This window comes from Periplaneta americana, chromosome 11, assembly GCF_040183065.1.
Source record: "Periplaneta americana isolate PAMFEO1 chromosome 11, P.americana_PAMFEO1_priV1, whole genome shotgun sequence".
Classification (NCBI taxonomy): domain Eukaryota; kingdom Metazoa; phylum Arthropoda; class Insecta; order Blattodea; family Blattidae; genus Periplaneta; species Periplaneta americana.
In genome coordinates this window covers 132,199,548-132,219,963 of record NC_091127.1, presented here as the reverse complement: position 1 = coordinate 132,219,963, position 20,416 = coordinate 132,199,548, and the positions used below count along the sequence as shown (strand labels likewise).

The window sequence follows — 20,416 nt, the reverse complement described above, 5'->3', positions numbered from 1 at the left end:
CTTTATGTACTTGGAGAATGCAATTCTCAGGACGCTGTGGTTATTGCAGAGCATTGTGAGCATGTGACAATCTTAAGTCATCAATACAAACAATATAAAAATGGAGATGATGAAGTTTGAGACTAGAGTTCTTCTAATGCACTACTGGAAACAATATCCATATGCTGCTGCCGCGGCTCCAAAAAATGTGGAGTTGTAATTAGTCAGCATAACGATGATTACAATGTTTCAACATAGGAGAAGGAAGCATTAAATTTTAACAACGTCTTGGAAGGTCTAAGATATGAAATATTGAGAATACAGTCAAAGGTTTGAAAGAAAATCCACAAAAAGTACTCGTAGATTGTTAGAAGAGCATGGTGCTTCGAAAGATGCAATGCGACGCCACAGTAAGACTCCTAGAAAATCAAACAAGTTGTCCATCTGTTCCTCATGAATTGACAACTGAACAGTTTCAACGCAGACTGAAAGTCTTTTGTCAGCTTCTCTCTATTCCCATGGATGATAGATTTATCAGGAGAATTGTCACATGAGATGAAAATGTGCATATCACCTTGACCCTGACACCTCAAAACAGTAGCTCGACTTCCGTCAGCCCATAAAAGTCGTCGTTAATGAAAATGGATGCGGCCACAAAGTAATGTTTTGTGTCTGGTGGAATTTTGAAGAAGTGATTCACTTTGGATTTGTACAGGCGTGCAGTCGATGTGGATCTTTATTGTCAACAGCTGAATGAGTTCATGAAGTTTTGTGTGAGAGATACCTGGCATTACGATGTCGGAAAATAAAGCAATGCGACTGGTTAAGAAAACACTTTTATTTACATTTTAACAAAATACAATGTGATATCCTTTATTTATTCCAACGTTGCTGCCGCTGCTGATAAGAACTGTGAAACTCATCTTTTGAGACTTTTTAATGCCTCGGTTACGGGCTTTTAGACATCTTATATCGTTTGAAAATGGCATCCTTTTACAACTGATTACCTTTTGGAAGTAAGTCGCATGGAGCAAGGGCGGGTGAAGATTGCGGCAGTGTTGAAAAAGATGAGCAGCCACATTCTCCGTTCATTTTGCTGTTGCACGGTGAAAGTTTTTGGAACCATTTTCGATCAAATTTTTCTCATGCCCAAGCTTTCAGTTGGAATGAGGCGAACAGTTGCCCGATTTATGTTCAATTGTTATGCTATCATTTTGGCTGTTTATCGCCTATCAGTTTGTACAACTTCATTATCCTGGAAATGTTATCAACTGTACGTGCAATTGCTGTTCATGTTCAACTTTGCTGCTGCCTTCGGCAAACATTTTATGCCATCGGAAAGTTTATTCTCTTGACATAACTTCATTTCCAAAAGTCTGCTTAAGCTTTCCATACGTTGTCGTGGCATTTTCACCGAGTTTCACACAAAAAATAAGATGCCATATCGATGAGCGATATAATGTGATTTCATTGTACCTATTGATAAGGACTGAACACACAACTCCACTAGTCAAGCAGTTACTCCACACTTACTGCCTGGAGGTTGGTGCCAGTTGGAATTCGGATGGAGGAAGGAACAAGGCCAAACATATCTCTGATAGGAGGCTTCAGAGTTGCCTTTTGATATGGGAAAAAAATCAATCTCTCACTTTATTGTCCGACCTCGTATTTAATCAAAATATAATTCTTTTGCAACAGGAAAATGTGAGACTCCATACTTCACGAATAACAATGGAAACAATCCAGGAATTCGGAGAAATTGAACTGTTACCACACCCGCCATATGGTCCTGGACTTGCGCTTTCAGATCGCCATCTATTTGAATCCTGGCCCATATCCTGCGTGGAAGAAATTTTCAAAACTTGGAATACGTTGAAATGGGTATCACCGAATTCTTCTTATAAAAGACCAGAAGCTGGTACTGTCGCGAAACAACATACCTCGTTGAAAGGTGGCTGAAGACCATAGAATCTAATGATCTTTAGTTTGAAGTTTACGTGAGTTTCTTGTTGCAAAATACTCCTAAACGTTTGCTCCAAAAACCGATATTACTTATGAGACAGTATCTGTAGAAGCATTTGAAGAGGGTGCAAATTAGAACTACAGTGAGTGATTTCTACTGGAAGAAAGAAGAAAAATGTAATTCCGCAAGAGACACATTAGTAAGAACAAAAACAAAATATCAGCGATTTATGCAGGGAATCAATAAGGTTGAATTGTATTCTTCCAAAAGCTTATGCGTAAGAGAACATTTCGACGATATTTTAATCCATGGAATTTCATATGATTTAGTAAATGTTCAGAACAAGTAATTGCACTTTTAATGAATTTAGGACATATATTTTTACTTTCTCATTATATAAAAGAATATCTACATAAATTAAATGAATAGCACTTACGGAAGCAATAAAGAATTCAATATGATATAAAATTTAACTTGATATGTTTCTTCCCGATCCCTTAGATTTCAAATATCAAAATATACGTGGTGTAACTAAAATATACGTCAAAATTTTGAGGAAATATTACTCACATCTAGAGGATGTAAACATGTTACATGGACATAGATCGCGAAACTCTTTGTTTTCTTGTTATAACTGTTTTTTACACTCTCGACTGAGGAAAGAAATCGTTCTTTGTCTGTTTTGTTAGAAAATTACCGGCCATTACCGATGCCACCAGTCACGAATGTTTTGCATGATGGAGCTACTACTCACTTCAATGTCTATGTTCGTATGTTTGTCAGTTGAAAGTTCCATGACTGCTGGATTGGTAGATGTGGACCAATTCCTTGGCCTTCACGCTCCCGAACTAAATTTGTTATGTTCTTTTTGTAGGGGCATTTAAAGTCGTTTTTGTATGAAAATCTAGCGTACCGTATAGAGAGAGTCTTCGTGATCATAATTTGAAAGCTGAAAGACAGTCGAGATTCTCCGATATATCAGCGCATCCGGGAGTCAATGCGACGATTGGTTGATGCACGTATTCATGATAAATGAGGATATTTTGAGCATTTATTATAAGACACTTGCAAAGGAAAGACATAGCTATAAGTTTTATATACTGATTTTTGTAAAAACAAAATATTATTAGAAGTGAATATGGTATGCTAGGGATGTATAAGAAATAGCTCGTGAACGACCTTCGATTCAATCGCATGCTATCTGGCTGCAGTATTGCTGTACAGATAGCAGCGACGAAAAGACAGAGGTTAACAAAATGGTCATTATAAAGTGGGGATGAATTAACTCTTTGCACTTTTGTTCACATGTTTTTTATAAAAGCAATAAAATTATTTCACGACAGAAGTTGTTATATAATGTATAATTTTGAATAACTAACAAAAGGGTACCTATAGAATATAATACGAAATGACTTAAGAATAACTGCGTCTATGTATAAAACTTTCGAAACTTCTCGAGTACTTCTCTTCGAATTCCCCCTCATATCAACCTTATTAAGTCTCGTAAAAGTTATTTAAAGAAGCAAATCCAAACAGTCCGTTCATCATAATCGAATAGCTTCGCGCATAATGTTGGACTTGTTATGTTTATGAAAATCTACGTAATGTTGGGTTTGTTAGTTTCATGAAAATCTAACGGTACGTATAGTGGCTTATGTGTTACCGAAAATCATAACAAGCTTATTTGAGCTGCTAATTTACGAATCTTCGAACAAAGTTTATAGTTTAAGGAATTTGTAAAAGCTAAGTATTTCCTTCTCATTATGCGTACATTTCAATTTTAAAGGTTTAATTCTAGCTTCAGCTATGAAGGAAAATTTCCTAGAATTGGGAAGACAAAAGAGCTCTAATTATGGGTTGAATCATTTTTCCACTCAGCGTCTCTGAATACTGCTTTTCTTAATAATGCAATGTTTTCCACTTATTAAGGACAGTATTTATTCTGTTCGTTCTATATATAGCTGCTCTCCTTCACCTATGCAAACCTTTGCACTGCTCACCCCTTTCGTTGCGTACCTACATCATGAGAACTTCTACAGAATTAATTATATAATATATATATACACAATAAAACAATACAATTTATAAATGAACCAATTTCGGTTTGCAAAAATATGAGTTCATTTATGTATGTCTTTTAAATAACAGTTAAAAAAACACAAAAATATTATTCGTAATGTGATATAGAAGCTGAAATGTGTAATGTGTAAAGCGTATAAAGAGAAACTGTGTAACGTGTAACAATTTTTATGTTTCGTGCCTTAGAAATGTTTTTAAATGAAAGAGAGAACATTGTATTTCTTCCATTGTTGCAGTGCTCACCACACACGCACCAGTTGGCGATGGAGATGCAGCTTTTCGTCGTGTCCCCCGTGTTCATCTACCTGTTGTGGAGGTCTCGCCGGTTGGGAATGATCGTGATAGTTGCCGCTGCTGCCGCATCCACTTTTCTGCGCTATTACGTCATTTACAGTAAGCGATTGACGACTATCCTATACAATGGCGTGTCGTATGTATCCCAAGCAGCTGTTTCTTTGTTATTTAATGGCGCTGTATCAACTACTAGGTTATTTAGCGTCGATGGGATTGGTGATAGCGAAATGGTATTGAGCGAGAAGAGGCCGAGGATTCGCGATAGATTACCTGATATTCGCCTTACGATTGGAGATAACTTCGGAAAAACCCAACCAGCTAATCAGCCCAAGCGGGAATCGAACCCGCGTCCGAGCGCAACTCCGGATCAGCAGACAAACCCGCTACCGCTTGAGCTACGTCGGGGGCTCACCAAGCAGTTGTTAAGAAAAAAACGTATAACATGTTTTCAGGAAGAGGGGGGGGGTTATAATAGAGTGAGATACCTAACGTCGATCTTAAGGATTTATAATTCACTTAACAATACGAAAAATTTGTGTTAGTGTTCGAGAGAAGTTTAAAAAGCAGTAGAGGAGCGTGTCTCTCGCAGAATTGTGCGGAGACTACATTTGCATAATATATACGTCACTGTGTAGTTAACAGAAAACCACAATTCTAAGTCACACAGAGTTTGTGTGCACTCGATGTGGGTCTCTGGCGTTTCGTCAGCCCACGCGAGTTGTGTGGATATAAAGGGAAAAGTTGAGACGGTGTCGGGTGGAGTTCCTGGGTAGCTCAGTTGGCAGAGCGCTGGTACGTTCAACCAGAGGTCCCGGGATCGATACCCGGCCCCGGAACAATTTTTCCCTTGAAATTATTCAAGTCTGCTTTACAGGGAACTTCACCTGAAAGACTAGATTTGCTTCTTAAGCTCTGTTACTAATCGTAGTGCAGAATGTATATTCTTCAGTAACTTTAAATATAAATTTCAACGAGACATGCAGACAGGAGTTAAACCGTGGAGATGTGCGGTGAATAAGTGTTGTGCAAAGATCGAAACAAATTGTGAGGAATTAAAATCTTACGTGAAGTGGGCGAAAATATAGGCCTACAGTTCATTTGTCGTTAGATGACAGAGATATGGAAGTGTATATAGCTCATAAAAAGCATGTGGTGAATTCACACAGCCACTAAATAAAATTGTTTGTCAATCATTGTCAAATGGTACTGATACTAGTATTTCGTGTCTACAAATAGATAACTTGAACATTCGTTTAGCAGTCTACAGAGCTAGAAAGAAGCACATACCAATAGCCCCGCGATGAGCGCAATAGGCTTTAGAGCTGTTACATAATGCATCAATACAAACAAATGAAGGGGAACAATTTTGTAATGTAAACTTCGATTCAGGTATCTACCTTTTTACATGTAAAAGTAATTTGCAGTACTTATGTTCAAACATTTAAATTGTTTTAGCAGGCGGGATGTTTTATACGTGTGTGAAACATTTCAAGCAAAACCATAATGATTCATGTATTGTCAAGTTGTTTACTGTTTACTTCAGAGCAAAAGTGTTACATTTTACGTAACCGTGTGGTGACAAATTTTCACGTTATGAACAGACTTCGGCCTAGGAACACAGAGTAACCAGTATGTGGTTTAGAGTACACGGAGTATAAATGACGTCATGACTCATGTGCAGTCACCCGATTGCAACAGCACAGATGGGTCCGTGATGTGCATTACCGTTGCGTGTAGGCCTATTGCTGCTTGGCTGCGGTATGTGTAACAGGCTTCGGCGTAGAGACACCTGATTGAAGGTTACAACTCACGTTAATACTTTAATGGTAGGCATTTATTGTCTACACTAGGAATGTACTGTATATACTGCATCTGTACGGGGTGAAATATATTTTGTGCCGTACTGTGACGGACTGTTTACATGTTGAGACACGAAGTAACGGCGCGCTCCATCTCCCACTCCACTCGGCCAACACAACACTATCGTGCATGCGTTCTGAACTTAATGCGTTTCTGTGCCCAGGACCAAAGCCTGGCTATGAAACGGGCTCTTTAATCCGTCAACAATAATTTTAGATTTTGAAATTGCAGCGCACAGATCTATTAACAATTGCTTTCCTGATTCAACTCTGAAATATTGTAATTTTCACCTCGGCAATCTTGGCTCCGAAAAATAGTTGAGTAGGACTGAGAAAAGAGTACTTAGATAAGTACAGCCGCAGATATAAGTACAGGAAAAGTGGGCTTTGACAATGAGTTATGCTTATATTTACTACAGATTAAGAGGTACAGGGACATCATTTTATTTTTACTTCAATTTTTATTGTACCTGCGTTTCTGAATGTACTTGACTTCCACCCCTTTCACTAATGTCCTTGCTAACGTCAGTCACACAAACTTACGGCCGCTGTTGCTAGCGGTGAAATAAAGAGTACAGTGTGTTTCAGAAATATGTTGCATTTTCTATAGAAGAAAGAGCTTATATTATTGAAGTTTATTTTCACACTGGTATCGTGTGTAGCATAACTGAATTTATTTGTGTGGACTGAGCACAAGTGAAGATTAGAGTTACCGAAAGTACGTTACCCTATAATATGGTACGGTACTTAACAGCATTATTTAAACAAGAGTTTTGTTTTACTGTTTGTAGGTATGAAGGACGATGATGGAAACTGGAATTACAATATAACCGAATGTGAACAACAGTTTTTTTTCACAATTTCCTGATTATATCATTACGAAATATTTTAGTAGAAATGTCATTAATCTGGTAGATAAATTTAGAGCAACGGAGTGTACAGAAAGAAAGAAAAGTGTAATATGGCCAACAAAGGTGACAGAAGATGATATAGAAGATGCTAGAGAAAGGATGCACCGAGGTCCTAATAAGTCGGTCAAGAAGTTAGCTGTAGAAATCGAGGTTTCTTGCGGAAGTGCTCACAAAATTCTCAGGTATAAATTAGGATAGTAATATGCTGAGTAAAGTAGACATTACATAATGAATATAACCGCCTGAAGAGTTGAGTCTGTGAAAAAAAAAATGTTACTATTCCACTGTTTTTTGATAAAATACTGTAAAAGTAATGATCGAACTGGTCCACACCTGTGGAGTAACGGTTTGTGCGTCTATCCGCGAAACCAGGTGGCCCGGGTTCGATTCCCGGTCGGGGCAAGTTACCTGGTTGAGGTTTTTTCCGGGGTTTTCCCTCAACCCAATATGAGCAAATGCTGGGTAACTTTCGGTGTTGGACCTTGGACTCACTTCACCGGCATTATCACCTTCATCTCATTCAGACGCTAAATAGCCTAAGATGTTGATAAAGCGTCGTAAAATAACCTACTAAAGTAAATGAACTGAAAATCGTAATACTGTATTTCCCTGTAACATAAATGGATACACTACTTTTCTCTTCTCCTATAGCTAGTAAAATGATTTGTTTACATATTGCACTAGTAAGCCCAATCTCCTGTAATGGAAGGGGGGGGGTAACAGTGTTTCCGAGTATAGCCAGGTTAATGTTAAAAATGTTAGTAAAAATAAAGTGATGTCCCTGTATTAGTTTGCTTGAATATGAAGTGTATTCTTCTCTTTCTACTGTACATTAATCTAAAACTCCCTTCCTATAGGACAGAAAATTATTATCCTTTTCACACGATTGTTTTTTGCTAGGACAAAAGTATTGGAACACACACTTGAGTTAGTAAACAAGCCCCTTGAATTAATAATTAAGTGTCGATTTGTTAAGTACGTATTCTCCTCTTCATAGAGACAAAGTGTGCTTCGTCATTACTCGATCAGTAACGATTACAGTGAACATGGGACGTAAAGGAACGGAGACCAGCTTGAAATTAGAAATATGGTACTAAAGCTATTCAAACGGGGCAAAACTTATGCAGAGATCGCAGAATCAGTGCAAAGAAGTCAAACAACAGTGTTCCACTTTGTTAAACGATACAAGAAGTTCAAGACGGCTCAGAATCAATCCAGAACTGGCAGCCATCGAAGCTAAGTCCAAGGAAACAGAGGAAAATAGTGGATCAAGCAAAGAAACTCCAATGGTTTCTACTGTGAAGATTACAGCACAGCTGAAGGAAGATGTAGGTAAGGACGTTCATGTTAGAACTGTTCGGATGATCCTGAATAAGGCTGAGTACAATGCTAGAATTCCCAGACGAAAACCATTTGTTTCTAAGGTGAATCAAAAGTCGAGTTTTGGGCCAGAAAGTTTCGTGAAATACAATACCAAGGCTTTAAACTTTTACAGTAAGGTCTGAAAGTCTTGTCACTCCACCCCCTCCCCCTTGTTTGTATGTTGATGTGCATCCATTTTGAACATGTCATAGCAGATGTGTGACAATGGTTGATACTTTACGTTCCAGCTTGTTTAGTGATCCAGAACATCAGTATGGGCACCATCGTTGTCGCGGTACAAAATGATTCGGCGCCATGTCCTGTGTGAAATTTTCCGCAGCAAAGGCGGTGTGATTTCCCTGAATGCCTCCCTAACAGTTTGCTTCAAATCTTCAATTGTCTGGTATCGATTTTTCGAGACAAGCTGCTTTATTCCCCACAGAGAAACCACACCGCCTTTGGATCACTAAACAAGCTGGAACGTAAAGTATCAACCATTGTCACACATCTGCTATGACATGTTCAAAATGAATTCACATCAACATACAAACAGGGGGGGGGGTGACGGACAAGACTCTCGGACCTTCCTGTATTTAGTAGCCTTAGGTCCTAACCGTCTCAAACATTAGCAACATCTTCCGCGATTGTGCTTCCCCGCTCAAGGACACGGCTCCACAGTCTGGCTACAGATCATCTCGTTGCCTCGTTACAGAACATACTTCCTTCTTGTCTTTAATAACTTGGATACTAAACCTTCCTTGCAGGTTGTCACAGCTGTACGCGTCGGGCAAACTGACGTATGTGCTACCCACACATCGCCTCACCGTGTACTTTATGGGGGTGGTAGTCGGTTACCTGATGCACCGCACCAGTGGAAGAATCGTTCTCAGCAAGGTAAACGAAACATACATTATGTCGGAAGCCATCTGCTGGCAATTTCTATTACGGTCAATTTAAAAAAAAGAAATTTGTACCAAAGGCGCCTGAATTTATTTATATATGTTTATTTCTATATTGTTATAGTTATTATTATTGTTGCTTCCACTATTAAGCCTATTACTAATATTATGATGTTTGTGAGGGTTTATTGCCAGCATTTTACTTCCATTAAACACTAAAAGAATAATAGCCCAAGAAAGAGGAGGATTCTTCACAAGTTACTCATTCCCAGAAACAGTCATATTACTCTGCAGATGGGCAGTATTATTGGCTTCTGCATTGTGATGATAATGATGTAGCAATCTATAGTCAGGGCTACTTTATTTTACTTGTTATTTATTTATTTACGTATTTACGTGTTTATTTGTTTATTTACTTATTTACGTATTATTTATTTATTTATTCATTCATTTACTTAAGTATTTATTTATTTACTTACTTAGTTACTTATTTATTTATTTATTTATTTATTTATTTGCTTACTTATTTACTTAATTACTTATTTACTTAAGCCCCTAATTAGTTACTTATTTATTTATTTATTTATTTATTTATTTATTTATTTATTTATTTATTTATTTATTTATTTATTTATTTATTTATTTATCTTGTAGATGTGACGGTGTAATGATGTTAATCCATTCGTCAGGATTTTTTAATTTTTCCATCATATTTCAAAACTTGTTGTTATGCCAGTCGTAATTGTCACAATGTTTCTGGCAAGGACACTGCTATAGCCTACTAATATCTAGTGATGTGTTAGATCTCATCTGTGAAATTCATATAAAATCCATTTCGCAGTACTGCATTGTTTGTAAGAATTTTCCTGTACCTACATGTACTGTCGATGACACAGCTCATCTGCCCTGAACCTTGGGGAAGTTAGGGGTGTTATTTAGAGAGGTGTGAGGCTAACTTTAGAGCAACCGGCTGGTTAACGGTACTTTCGGTGTGAATACCCTCTGCTTAATCTCCTTTCTATTTTCTCCAAAAAACATTTCTTTCTCTTCATTTGTACTTGGAAGACGAAGGTGAACGTTTGCTTAATAGAATTGCTGATGTTAATATATATTCAAAGTTAAGACACAGCAAATATAACTTTCATGGTAATGTACTCCATACTAACGTGGTGCGGAATTGGTAAATCAATGTTTTTATAATGCATGCTACATTGTATTTCTAATTTTCCCTCCATCCACTACTAGCGCGAAACTACTACCCCAACTCCGCATTCCTTCCAGGGCAGATGAACTGTGTCGCTGACAGTAGTATGTGACAGGTAGCGAAATCTGTAACGGCTGGTAGTATACCTCCGTTCAGATTGGATCATCGTTCACTTCTGCTGAGGCATGTGGACACGAGGCTGTCGTGCAACTGGTTATTATGATTATGATTATTATTATTATTATTATTATTATTATTATTATTATTATTATTATTATTACATCTAGTATTGTCAATTTTCTAGTGAACCTATATTGCATTGGAAGTATAATCACTTTTCCAAAGTGTACAGCCTGAAATAATGTTAACTCAAACCACTCAGTGCGTACACAGTTGTCGCCTTCATGGACAATAACCTAAGCTCGGTTCTTGGGGGACTTGTGTGTCATGTGCAAGGGTAAGGTTACAGGTACAATGTACCCAGAGCTCACGTTGCAAGTGCTCAGGGACAGTTTTGTGTACTAAGAAAGTGGTCACATCTAATGACAGGAAGACGGACGAGGGAACTGTGTCGTGTAACGGGTATTAAAGAAGTTTTAAATTAGGTTTTTTTAAATTTCAGGTACAGAATTTCGAGAAGAAATTCGGAGGAGAAACATTATTTTCTTCGAATGGAGAGATTATATTTTATAAGTTGTGCCACACACAAACTATAGGCTGGAAACAGGAATTCATTGAAAGACTTGCAGTCCCTTAAATTAGTGGAAGATTTGTCCACAGCTATGAATCAAGTCATAGAGGGGACCTGCCCTAGTAGTGACACACAAATTGAAAACTAATATCGAGAAAAATTGAGGATATACTTGCCTTTCTCAGATACGAGATCAGCTAACAACTGCTGAAAATAGAAAAAAAACTGTGACAGTGAAAACATTCAGTATTTTAAGCTTTCCCCCGTCACTTCATGTGTCGTAGAAATAAGTTTTTATCGTTCCAAATCATATAAAGGCGGAGAAATTATGGATTCGAAAATCTTCGAATGTACGTAGTCATACACTCTTTCAATCTACCATAATGCTATCTATATGTTGTTTTAGCCAGGAACCACTCTTCTAGCAGAACTGATAGAATCTCCGTGCTGGAAGTGGAAGTTTGTTGACATTGAAGTCCGATCGCTTAGCCACGTGCAAAGTTCCGAGCTTTGGCAATAACTCTCTTTCAAGCACCTGAAGTTAATGTATTATAGTTACAAGACCAGTCAAGACACAGGTAACAATAATCTCGCTGTTGCAGAATCGGTATCTTTAAGTAAGGTTCAATAATTGCCGGACAGATGTGAGTGGGCTGGACAGTAACGGTTTTTACCGGACCTGAAGTGGTGTTGTTATAGAAGACCACAAGATACAGGTACCACTAGGTACAACAGTCAAATTGCGTTTACAGAAAAGGTATCGTCAAACAAGGTTCACTTGTTGCAGGAAAACGTGTTGTTGGAGTGGACAGTAAATATCTTTATCAGACCTGAAACGGTATCATTACACAAGACACAGGAATCGCTGAGTTCGACAATAGTCTTCTTGTTGTTACAAAGCGATATCATCAAACAGGCAGGCAGAGGTGTTGCTGAAATGGACAGTAAATGTCTTTATCAGACCTGAAACGGTATCATTACACAAGACACAGGAATCGCTGAGTTCGACAACAGTCTTCTTGTTGTTACAGAAGCGGCATCGTTAAACAACTCACTTTGTTGCAGGCACACGTGTTGCTGGACTGGACATCAACGGTCTTTACTCAATCTGAAACGATGTAGTTAAATAAGATCCTCAAGACAGGTATCACTGACATCGATAACAGCCGTTTTGCCATTGCAGAATTCCTTAAAGAGAGCCCCTCATTGCAGGCACAGGTATTGCTAGGTTGGACAATTAAAGTCCCTTTCCTGCCATTAATCTGGGAAAAATAGTTGTGTTGCTGTGGCCGAAACAGTGTCGTTAAACAAGACATTTTTTTAGAAGAAACAGATACTGTTGTGCTGTACAGCATTCGTTTAGCAGTTATTGAAGTTTCATTAAATCGGATTACTCGTGAAAGGAAAGTGTAACTGTGAGTGACGGCAGGTGAGTTATTCTAGTGGTGCCAAAAATAAAAGAAAAGGTTGCACGCAAATCACCCTAGTGAAAGGTGATATCACAGCTTTATGTTATCTTAAATAAAAAATTAATTATATCTGCTATTTTACAGGTGTGCAGTTAATAATTCACCTAGTAACAGTTACAATAATATTTCCGAAACTAATAACGAAATTTAGAAATAGAGATGATGCAAAACTTTCTCAGTATCGTATTGTTAAGTCAAATATAAATAACTTTTATAACTAGTAAATTAACTGTCAAAACCACACGGAATGAACAGTGATATAGATAATAAATGAACACGTTTGCACTTTATTTAAACAGGCCAATGAATCCAAGACAGCAGCCTGAATAACACTTGTTAATGTCCTGCACAGATCTCGTGTATTGTTAACAAATGCATCAATACTAGCAACAGTGAAGTGATATTTAGTTGCCTCAAAATAAAAAAAATTGTTACATAAAATTAACAAATAGTGTTACATGATATGAAAAAAAATATTTATCTTTCTAAAAAGAACAATGACTATCTCTACATTCAATATAGTTAAATGGGTAATAATTTACACATTAAAATCCAGTTGTGCATTAGTTTTGCATTGTTATAATATTACATTAAGATTTGGCGCTCAACTTTAACTTGTGTTTTCGTGCGCTTGATGGTTCCCTGCATAACGTCTCCAACAACCCTGCCATCTAGCGAAATTTCTGCATTACTACGCTCTAGTGGGCGAAATGTGAACTACTGAGTCAAATTTAATTCGGCTCAGTGTGTGCCATCAGAAACGCATCTAAACTTGAATCAGTAGCCATTTGTACAGCGTTAAATCACAGTCTATGTAGTATATACAGTCACGAAGCTTGAGTTTTGAGGGTACTAGGAACAATAGACTGTGCAGGTACTATTTCGCATTGTCTATAATGAGGCCATAGTAGCGATCCTAGTGGTTAGCAACTATTTATGGATGCATATTTACTACGTACTGAGTTTCGTGACTGTATATCAGGGATGCGACGCTTACTAGTAATTCTGGCGCGAGCTTTATAACACTCTGTCCATAAGCGCGGAGCTTTTCTGCCTGAAGCACAAGAGTGTACAACACACACAACGTTGCAGATCATGACAGATCACAAGCGAGATTACAATACAGTTTTTAATGATAAGTAGAAGGTTCAGTTTTTATATAATGAACATGACGTGAAGTACAGTGTTTAATAAGCAAAAAATGTATACTATATTATTTGTAAAAAAATATCAAACGTCAGTACCAAATACAACACAGATAGAGACATTTTTCTGGAGAAGAGAGAAATTGATTTCAGACAAGAAATAATGCTGAAAAATTAAGAAATCCACGTCTTTTTCTTTGTTTTTATAATCGTAATTATATTTGAAACTGTTTTATATGATTTAACCATATAATCATAAATGGCCATACATGCAGTGTGTGAGTTGAGAGAAATTATATATATATATATATATATTTTTTGTTTATGCTGTTTTCTCGACTTTAAAATTTTAAGCTGTTTACTGAATGAAAAGCTCCTTACATAACAGTTATTGTCATATTGGTCTGAAACTTCTCACAAAGATCAATTAAATGTTGATAAAATATAACTAGCATTTGTATGAAATATTAATATTAAGTTTCTTCGAGGAATATTCATATTGCATTTACAAAGATAAATATGCTGTAATGGTAAATTCATGAAGTTTAAACATTTATAGTGTGTCTCTATTTAGACAGCTAATTAATTTTTATTCCCATAACTATTTTCAAGATTTTGAGCAAATATGAACTGAAAATGTTGAAAATTTTGACGCAAGGAGCCTTTTTAGTGATGTCGTTATAACATATATTTAAAAAATATATAATTTCAAAATTATTAGACTTAAGTACACCAAATTGTGTACAGATTGTAGTATTGTAGATCTGTTTAATAGTTTAAATTTCACACAATTTGACCGAAAATTGTGGACGTTTTAAAAATCATACGTATGTATCTCCTTAAATGTTTGACCCCAAGAATTACGATGGCTCTTCAATAGCATAATGTAATCAATTTGTTTTTTCATGCTATGTGCATCTCACAAATCACTCTAAGAAAACTCATTACATAATCACGACTGGAGAGTAAGGACTAAATTTTCACAATCACTCAATCAATATACTCTTTTTCTATCAATATTGTCCTTATTGTTTTTTCAACAAAATGCTCAAAATTACTTAGAGATTACACATGTCGAGTAAGTAGACCCTATTAGTTTCTCCTAACCAATGAAGTGAAGTATTTACATAATAAATAATTGCTTTTAACAAGAAAAATGGTTTACGATTAACTTTTCCTATTTCTCTTTTTGTTCTTAAATCCCATTTCCTTTGCGATTTGTTTATATATGTACATGTATATTAAATAATTGAATAATTAGCTCTATTACATAGACAGAAAATTAGTAACGCAAGTTATTGTAATAATTGCTGCCTATATTCGATGCATATGCATGAACATCCCTGATGTCTATGTTACGACGCTATGTAGTGGATGCGCTATGCGCTCGTGATCAAGGTGGAGCTCTTCTACCGTGATTGAGAGCTAATATCGTCTCATCTGTGCTGTATATACTAGAAAGTGGTTATATGGTCGCAGACAGTGACACACCGAACTGACTCCAACGTTCGGAGAAACGCTGCAAGAGTGCGTCCCGATCTATGCACGCGCTACTTTAGATGACATACGAATAAAATGTGTAGAAATAAACAATTACAACTCCTTTTTAGGGTATTATTTTTGTTTTTTTCATTGGTGTTGCCTTGGCACACTGGCACTACCCCATAAGCTACCCCTGGTAACTGTGCTGTCTTTGTAGTTGCTGAAGCGATGTCTTTGAAAGGAATCTACTCATTGCAGACACAGGTGTGGCTGGGCTGGACAGCAGCAATTTTTCTGGCGCTGCTGGCTGTCTTTGGACTTTATCGAGGAGCCTTCCCAGACTACCGCTATGAACCCCACGAGAACGCGCTTTATGGTGCCCTGGGACCCATTATGTGGAGTGCATACATATCCTGGACCATATATGCTAGTTGGGCGGGGTATGGAGGTAATTAAATGTACATTAGTTTGAATTAGATTGTATGATAATACTAAAACATTTGGGATTATCTCACTGTATATAAGACTACGCGGCATGGCGCGTCCTCAGGTTGTGGATAGAGGAGACGGTCTCCAGATGTGGAGGGTACCTACGAATATATTTATTTTTTATTTTTTTATTTATTTTATTTATTTATTTAAATGTAAATATACAAAATAAAGAATATAATTACAAACCAACAAGAGAAATAGAAATAAAATAATACAAACAATATAAAAAAGGAGATACAGTAGTATTAACAAAATTTGAGACCGAATGACTATCGCTCATGTTCGGTCGCAGTTCAGATATAATATTAATAGGCCTATAAGAGAATATAAAATAAAATAGGAAATAGAATTTAAAATTACAGTTACAGAAATTATATAATACAATATTAATATAAGAGAAATATAGAAAATAAAAAAATGATAATAATAAAAATAAATAAGTAAAATAAAATAGGAACTAAAGTTTAAATTACAGCGGCAATGGTATTATATAATATAATATTAACACTAGAGAAGAATAATATCGCACGTGAAAAGTAGGACTATATATTTAAAAATTATAGAATACAAATATAATATAAGTTGATTAATTGATACACATAGGATATAAATTTATTTAATCAAATTGAAGATATTAATACGTTTCTAATTTTGTTGTTATATGTTAGTGAGCTACATGTTACAAGTTCTGGGTGTTATTTATTTAAAGCATTGTACAACCGAGGGCCAAAATTAATGCTATGCTTTAGACCAGCAGATGTGAGACATTTAGGTTCTACTAATGCTGAATTAATATTTCGTCTTGTGTCATAATTATGTGTCTGTAATACAAACTTATTACGATTTTTATGATAAAATTTTAACAGCGTATACTTATAAATTTGTTCAATATTAAATACATTAAATTCAGAATAAATTAATTTAGTTGGATAATCGAAACGTTTCTTCAAACAAATTTTCATTATTCTTTTTGAAGTAAATTTAACGGACTAAGATTAATTTTTGTACTGCCACCCCAAACAATTATACCATATTGTATGATAGACTGAATAATGGCCAAATAAACATTTCGGAGAACTCTAATGGGTAAGTAGCATCGAAGATTAACGAATTTATAAATTGTTTTACGAAGCCTCTTAGTAATGTGATGAAGCCATTTTAAATTCTGATCAATAATGATACCCAATATTTGAAATACGTGGCTTCTTTCAATGGTGGACATTTACAACTTTTGGGATCTAAACAATTTTCACTGTGTATTATTAGTCTATATTCATCGCTAAATTTAAAATTTTGAACACTGGCAGCTGTTAACGAAAAAGGAACTAAAGTTGATTTAGATATATTTAAAGAAAGGAAGTTGGAATTAAGCCATTTTTTAACAATATTAGCACCTATATTAGCATTTCTATATGCTTCTTGCCAAGAAAAACCACTGAAAATAACTACTGTATCATCCGCATATGAATATATAGATCCATTAAATTTTTCTAAATTTATATTTAGCAGATCATTAACATATATTAGAAATAAAATAGGTCCCAAAATTGTTCCTTGCGGTACACCTATATATATGTTTGTATTCACTAAATTGATCTTCAATTTTGGTCATTTGCCTTCTGTTACTAAAATATGATTGAAATAATTTTAAAACTATACCTCTAACTCCAATAGTATGTAGTTTGTCCAAAAGTAAATTATGATTGATAGTGTCAAAAGCTTTCCGTAGATCCAAGAAAATACCCAAACATTTGTTTCCGATATCTAGTTCATTGATAATTTTTCCAGTAACATTAATAAGAGCATCATCAGTAGAAATATTATCGCGGAAACCAAACTGATTTTGTAGAGAGGAATTTATGTTTTTCTAAATAATTTATTAATCTATTCTTTAAACATTTTTCAAGCAATTTGGAAAATCTTGGAAGTAAAGATATAGGTCTATAGTTATTTAAATTATTTTTACCTCCAGATTTGGATATTGGAATTAGTGTGGCACATTTGAAAACATATGGGAATAAACCTTGCACAAAACATAAGTTAAAAATATGAACCATGGGTTTTGATATATATTTGATAATAATTTTGAAAGTATTATTCTTAATTCCATCTATACCAGGAGCAACATATTTTTTAATTTTTTAACCAAAATAATAATTTCATCTTCAGTTACAGGGAAAAGAAACATGGAGGAAGCTAAATGTTCATCTTGTGTCTCATTTTGTAGAGAAGAGTTAAAATTTGACTTATTAATGTTAGAAGTAACTTTGTGTCCTATCTCTGAAAAATAATTATTTAATTCGTTCACAATCTCTTTTCTGCAATTTAATATTTCACCCTTATCGTTTTTTAACTCCTTGATTGGCTGTTTATTTTGTACATTTACATCTGTAGCTTCATTTATAACTTGCCAGAAATTTTTAGGTTCATTTTTATATCTATCAAATTTAGATTCATAATAATAAATTAATATTGAATAGGTAGTTGTGGATAGCCGATAAGGGGTGATCCTCCAGTTTGGTTGTTGGGCGAAGGGCTAAATTGAGATTTTCGACTCGATGTTGCAATTATTGTTGGAAGCAAAGAAATCTTCCCTCCAGTAGCCTTGGAAAGTGCATTATTGTGTTTGGTTGTACTGATATGTTGCGATATGAAATATTTACAACAACGTCGCAATGAAAACTGAAAGATAAATAACCGTTAAAAATGACGTTAGACCCGCACTCATTGTTGCCTTGTCAAATAAACACAAGCGATAATTAAACCGCTTACTGTTATTAATCTACAAGAATAAAAATATATAATACACTAGCATTACCCACCCTTTTATACGGAAGCGAGATTTGGTCATTAAAGAAAAAAGACGTAAACAGAATCAAAGCAACGGAAATGAAATTTTTGAGGAAGACAGCAGGATATACTCTTTTAGACCGAAAAAGGAATGAAGAAATTTTAGAACAATTAGAAGTAGAGTCAGTAGAAGAAAAAATCAGCAGATACAAATTCAATTGGCTAGATCATGTAAGAAGAATGGAAAATTCAAGAATCCCAAAAATTATGATGCAGTATAAACCTAGAGGACATCGTCGACCAGGAAGACCTTTAAGAAGACTGCTAGATGGGGCCGAAACAGGTCTACAGAGGCCTAATTCGTGAAGGATGATGATGATGATGACTGTTATTAATACACATTTTTAGACGGCAGCACTCATTGTTGCAAAGAGAATATGAACTGACTGAAAGACAATAATAGGCCTATACATTCGGTGAAGTCACTTTCATTGTAGCGGTTACAGAAATAAATTAAAATATACCTGTAGCCAATTTTTAATAATAATTTAATAAATAATAGATAAATAATCAAATAAAGTAAAAAAAAAGCTTTTATTTTGTAAATCAGGCATTTATATTAAAAAAAGGCAGAAAAGGGCAACATAAAACTGTGACGTTTCAATCACAATCGTACAAATTTACTTTCAAAATGAAGATAGATTTAATACATTTACAAAGGCATTCTGCCAAAGTTCCGGTCTCTGATTGTAACGTTTTGACAAGAAAAGTTCGCTCTGACGTCACTTGTGATACCTAGCATGGAAAGAGAAGGTGTTAGCTCAACTTCGTGCCTCGAGGTTTTCCACTCGTTTCAAGTCTTCTCATTCTCTATTGAATGTGCCTCGAGGTATTCAATGAATGAATGAATCAGTCAGTTAGCCAGCCAATCAATCAAATCAATCAACCCAACCAAACCCAATCCACTCCAATCCAACCCAACCCAACCCAATCCAAACCAACCCAACCCAAACCAACGCAACTTCTCAGGTCCAGTCCAGTCAGTCCATTCCAAACCAGTCCAGTCCAGTCAATCAGTCATTCCATTCATTCAAACTAAACGAAAAAGCGGCTAGCGACGGGAAAAGGCTCATGTTGCTCAGTGGTCAAATATAGTTATATATACAGTGTGGTTTTCCGGGGACACTTTGTATACAATCTGTTCAGTAGGCCTATTATAACATTTTATCAATAAATAATCTACAATAGGGTATTATATTAATATAACTTAATCCTCATAGTCATCTCATTAAAATTAAATACAAATCCAATAAGCAGGGCACGGTGTATATATATGTTCCATAAAATATTTTTTTTTCTCTTAAAGAAAGCAAAAACGAGGAATATTATATGATTTTTTTTGTTTGAAATATCTCAAAGAATAACTCCTTGAAATTATATACATACAGAGTGAACCGTAAGTAGTTTCAATGAAGTATTTGAAACAAAAATGTTTAATACAATTTTGCTCGTTTTTGTTTCCTTTTCGAAAAAAAAAAATATATGAAACAAATTTTCATGGCGTATTTTGGGAAAGCTACTGAATTAATAATTCCCAATATGCTCAGTCAATTCAAGAGAGTAGTATATTATGATAACAAATAATTGAATCAATTTTAGTTTTTGCTTTTAAATGTGCAGAAATTTGATCCGAACAAATGTAACTTTTCGTTCTGAAAAGGAATTTTAACATATTGATATTTACATTGGTTGTAATTAATTTTTTACTGGAAACATTACCGAACATCAATCCTTAAT

General features: G+C 35.4%; 1 protein-coding gene across 1 annotated transcript in view; it reads left to right on the top strand.

Annotated features, from left to right (window-relative positions):
* LOC138709337 (uncharacterized) overlaps positions 1 to 20,416 on the top strand; it is a 439,964-nt gene that overhangs the window by 399,873 nt on the left and 19,675 nt on the right. Inside the window, exons 45-47 of the mRNA XM_069840036.1 lie at positions 4,258 to 4,451; positions 9,212 to 9,341; positions 15,596 to 15,785. Of these exons, the coding sequence (XP_069696137.1) occupies positions 4,258 to 4,451; positions 9,212 to 9,341; positions 15,596 to 15,785 (514 nt within the window). The remainder of the gene's footprint in view (positions 1 to 4,257; positions 4,452 to 9,211; positions 9,342 to 15,595; positions 15,786 to 20,416) is intronic.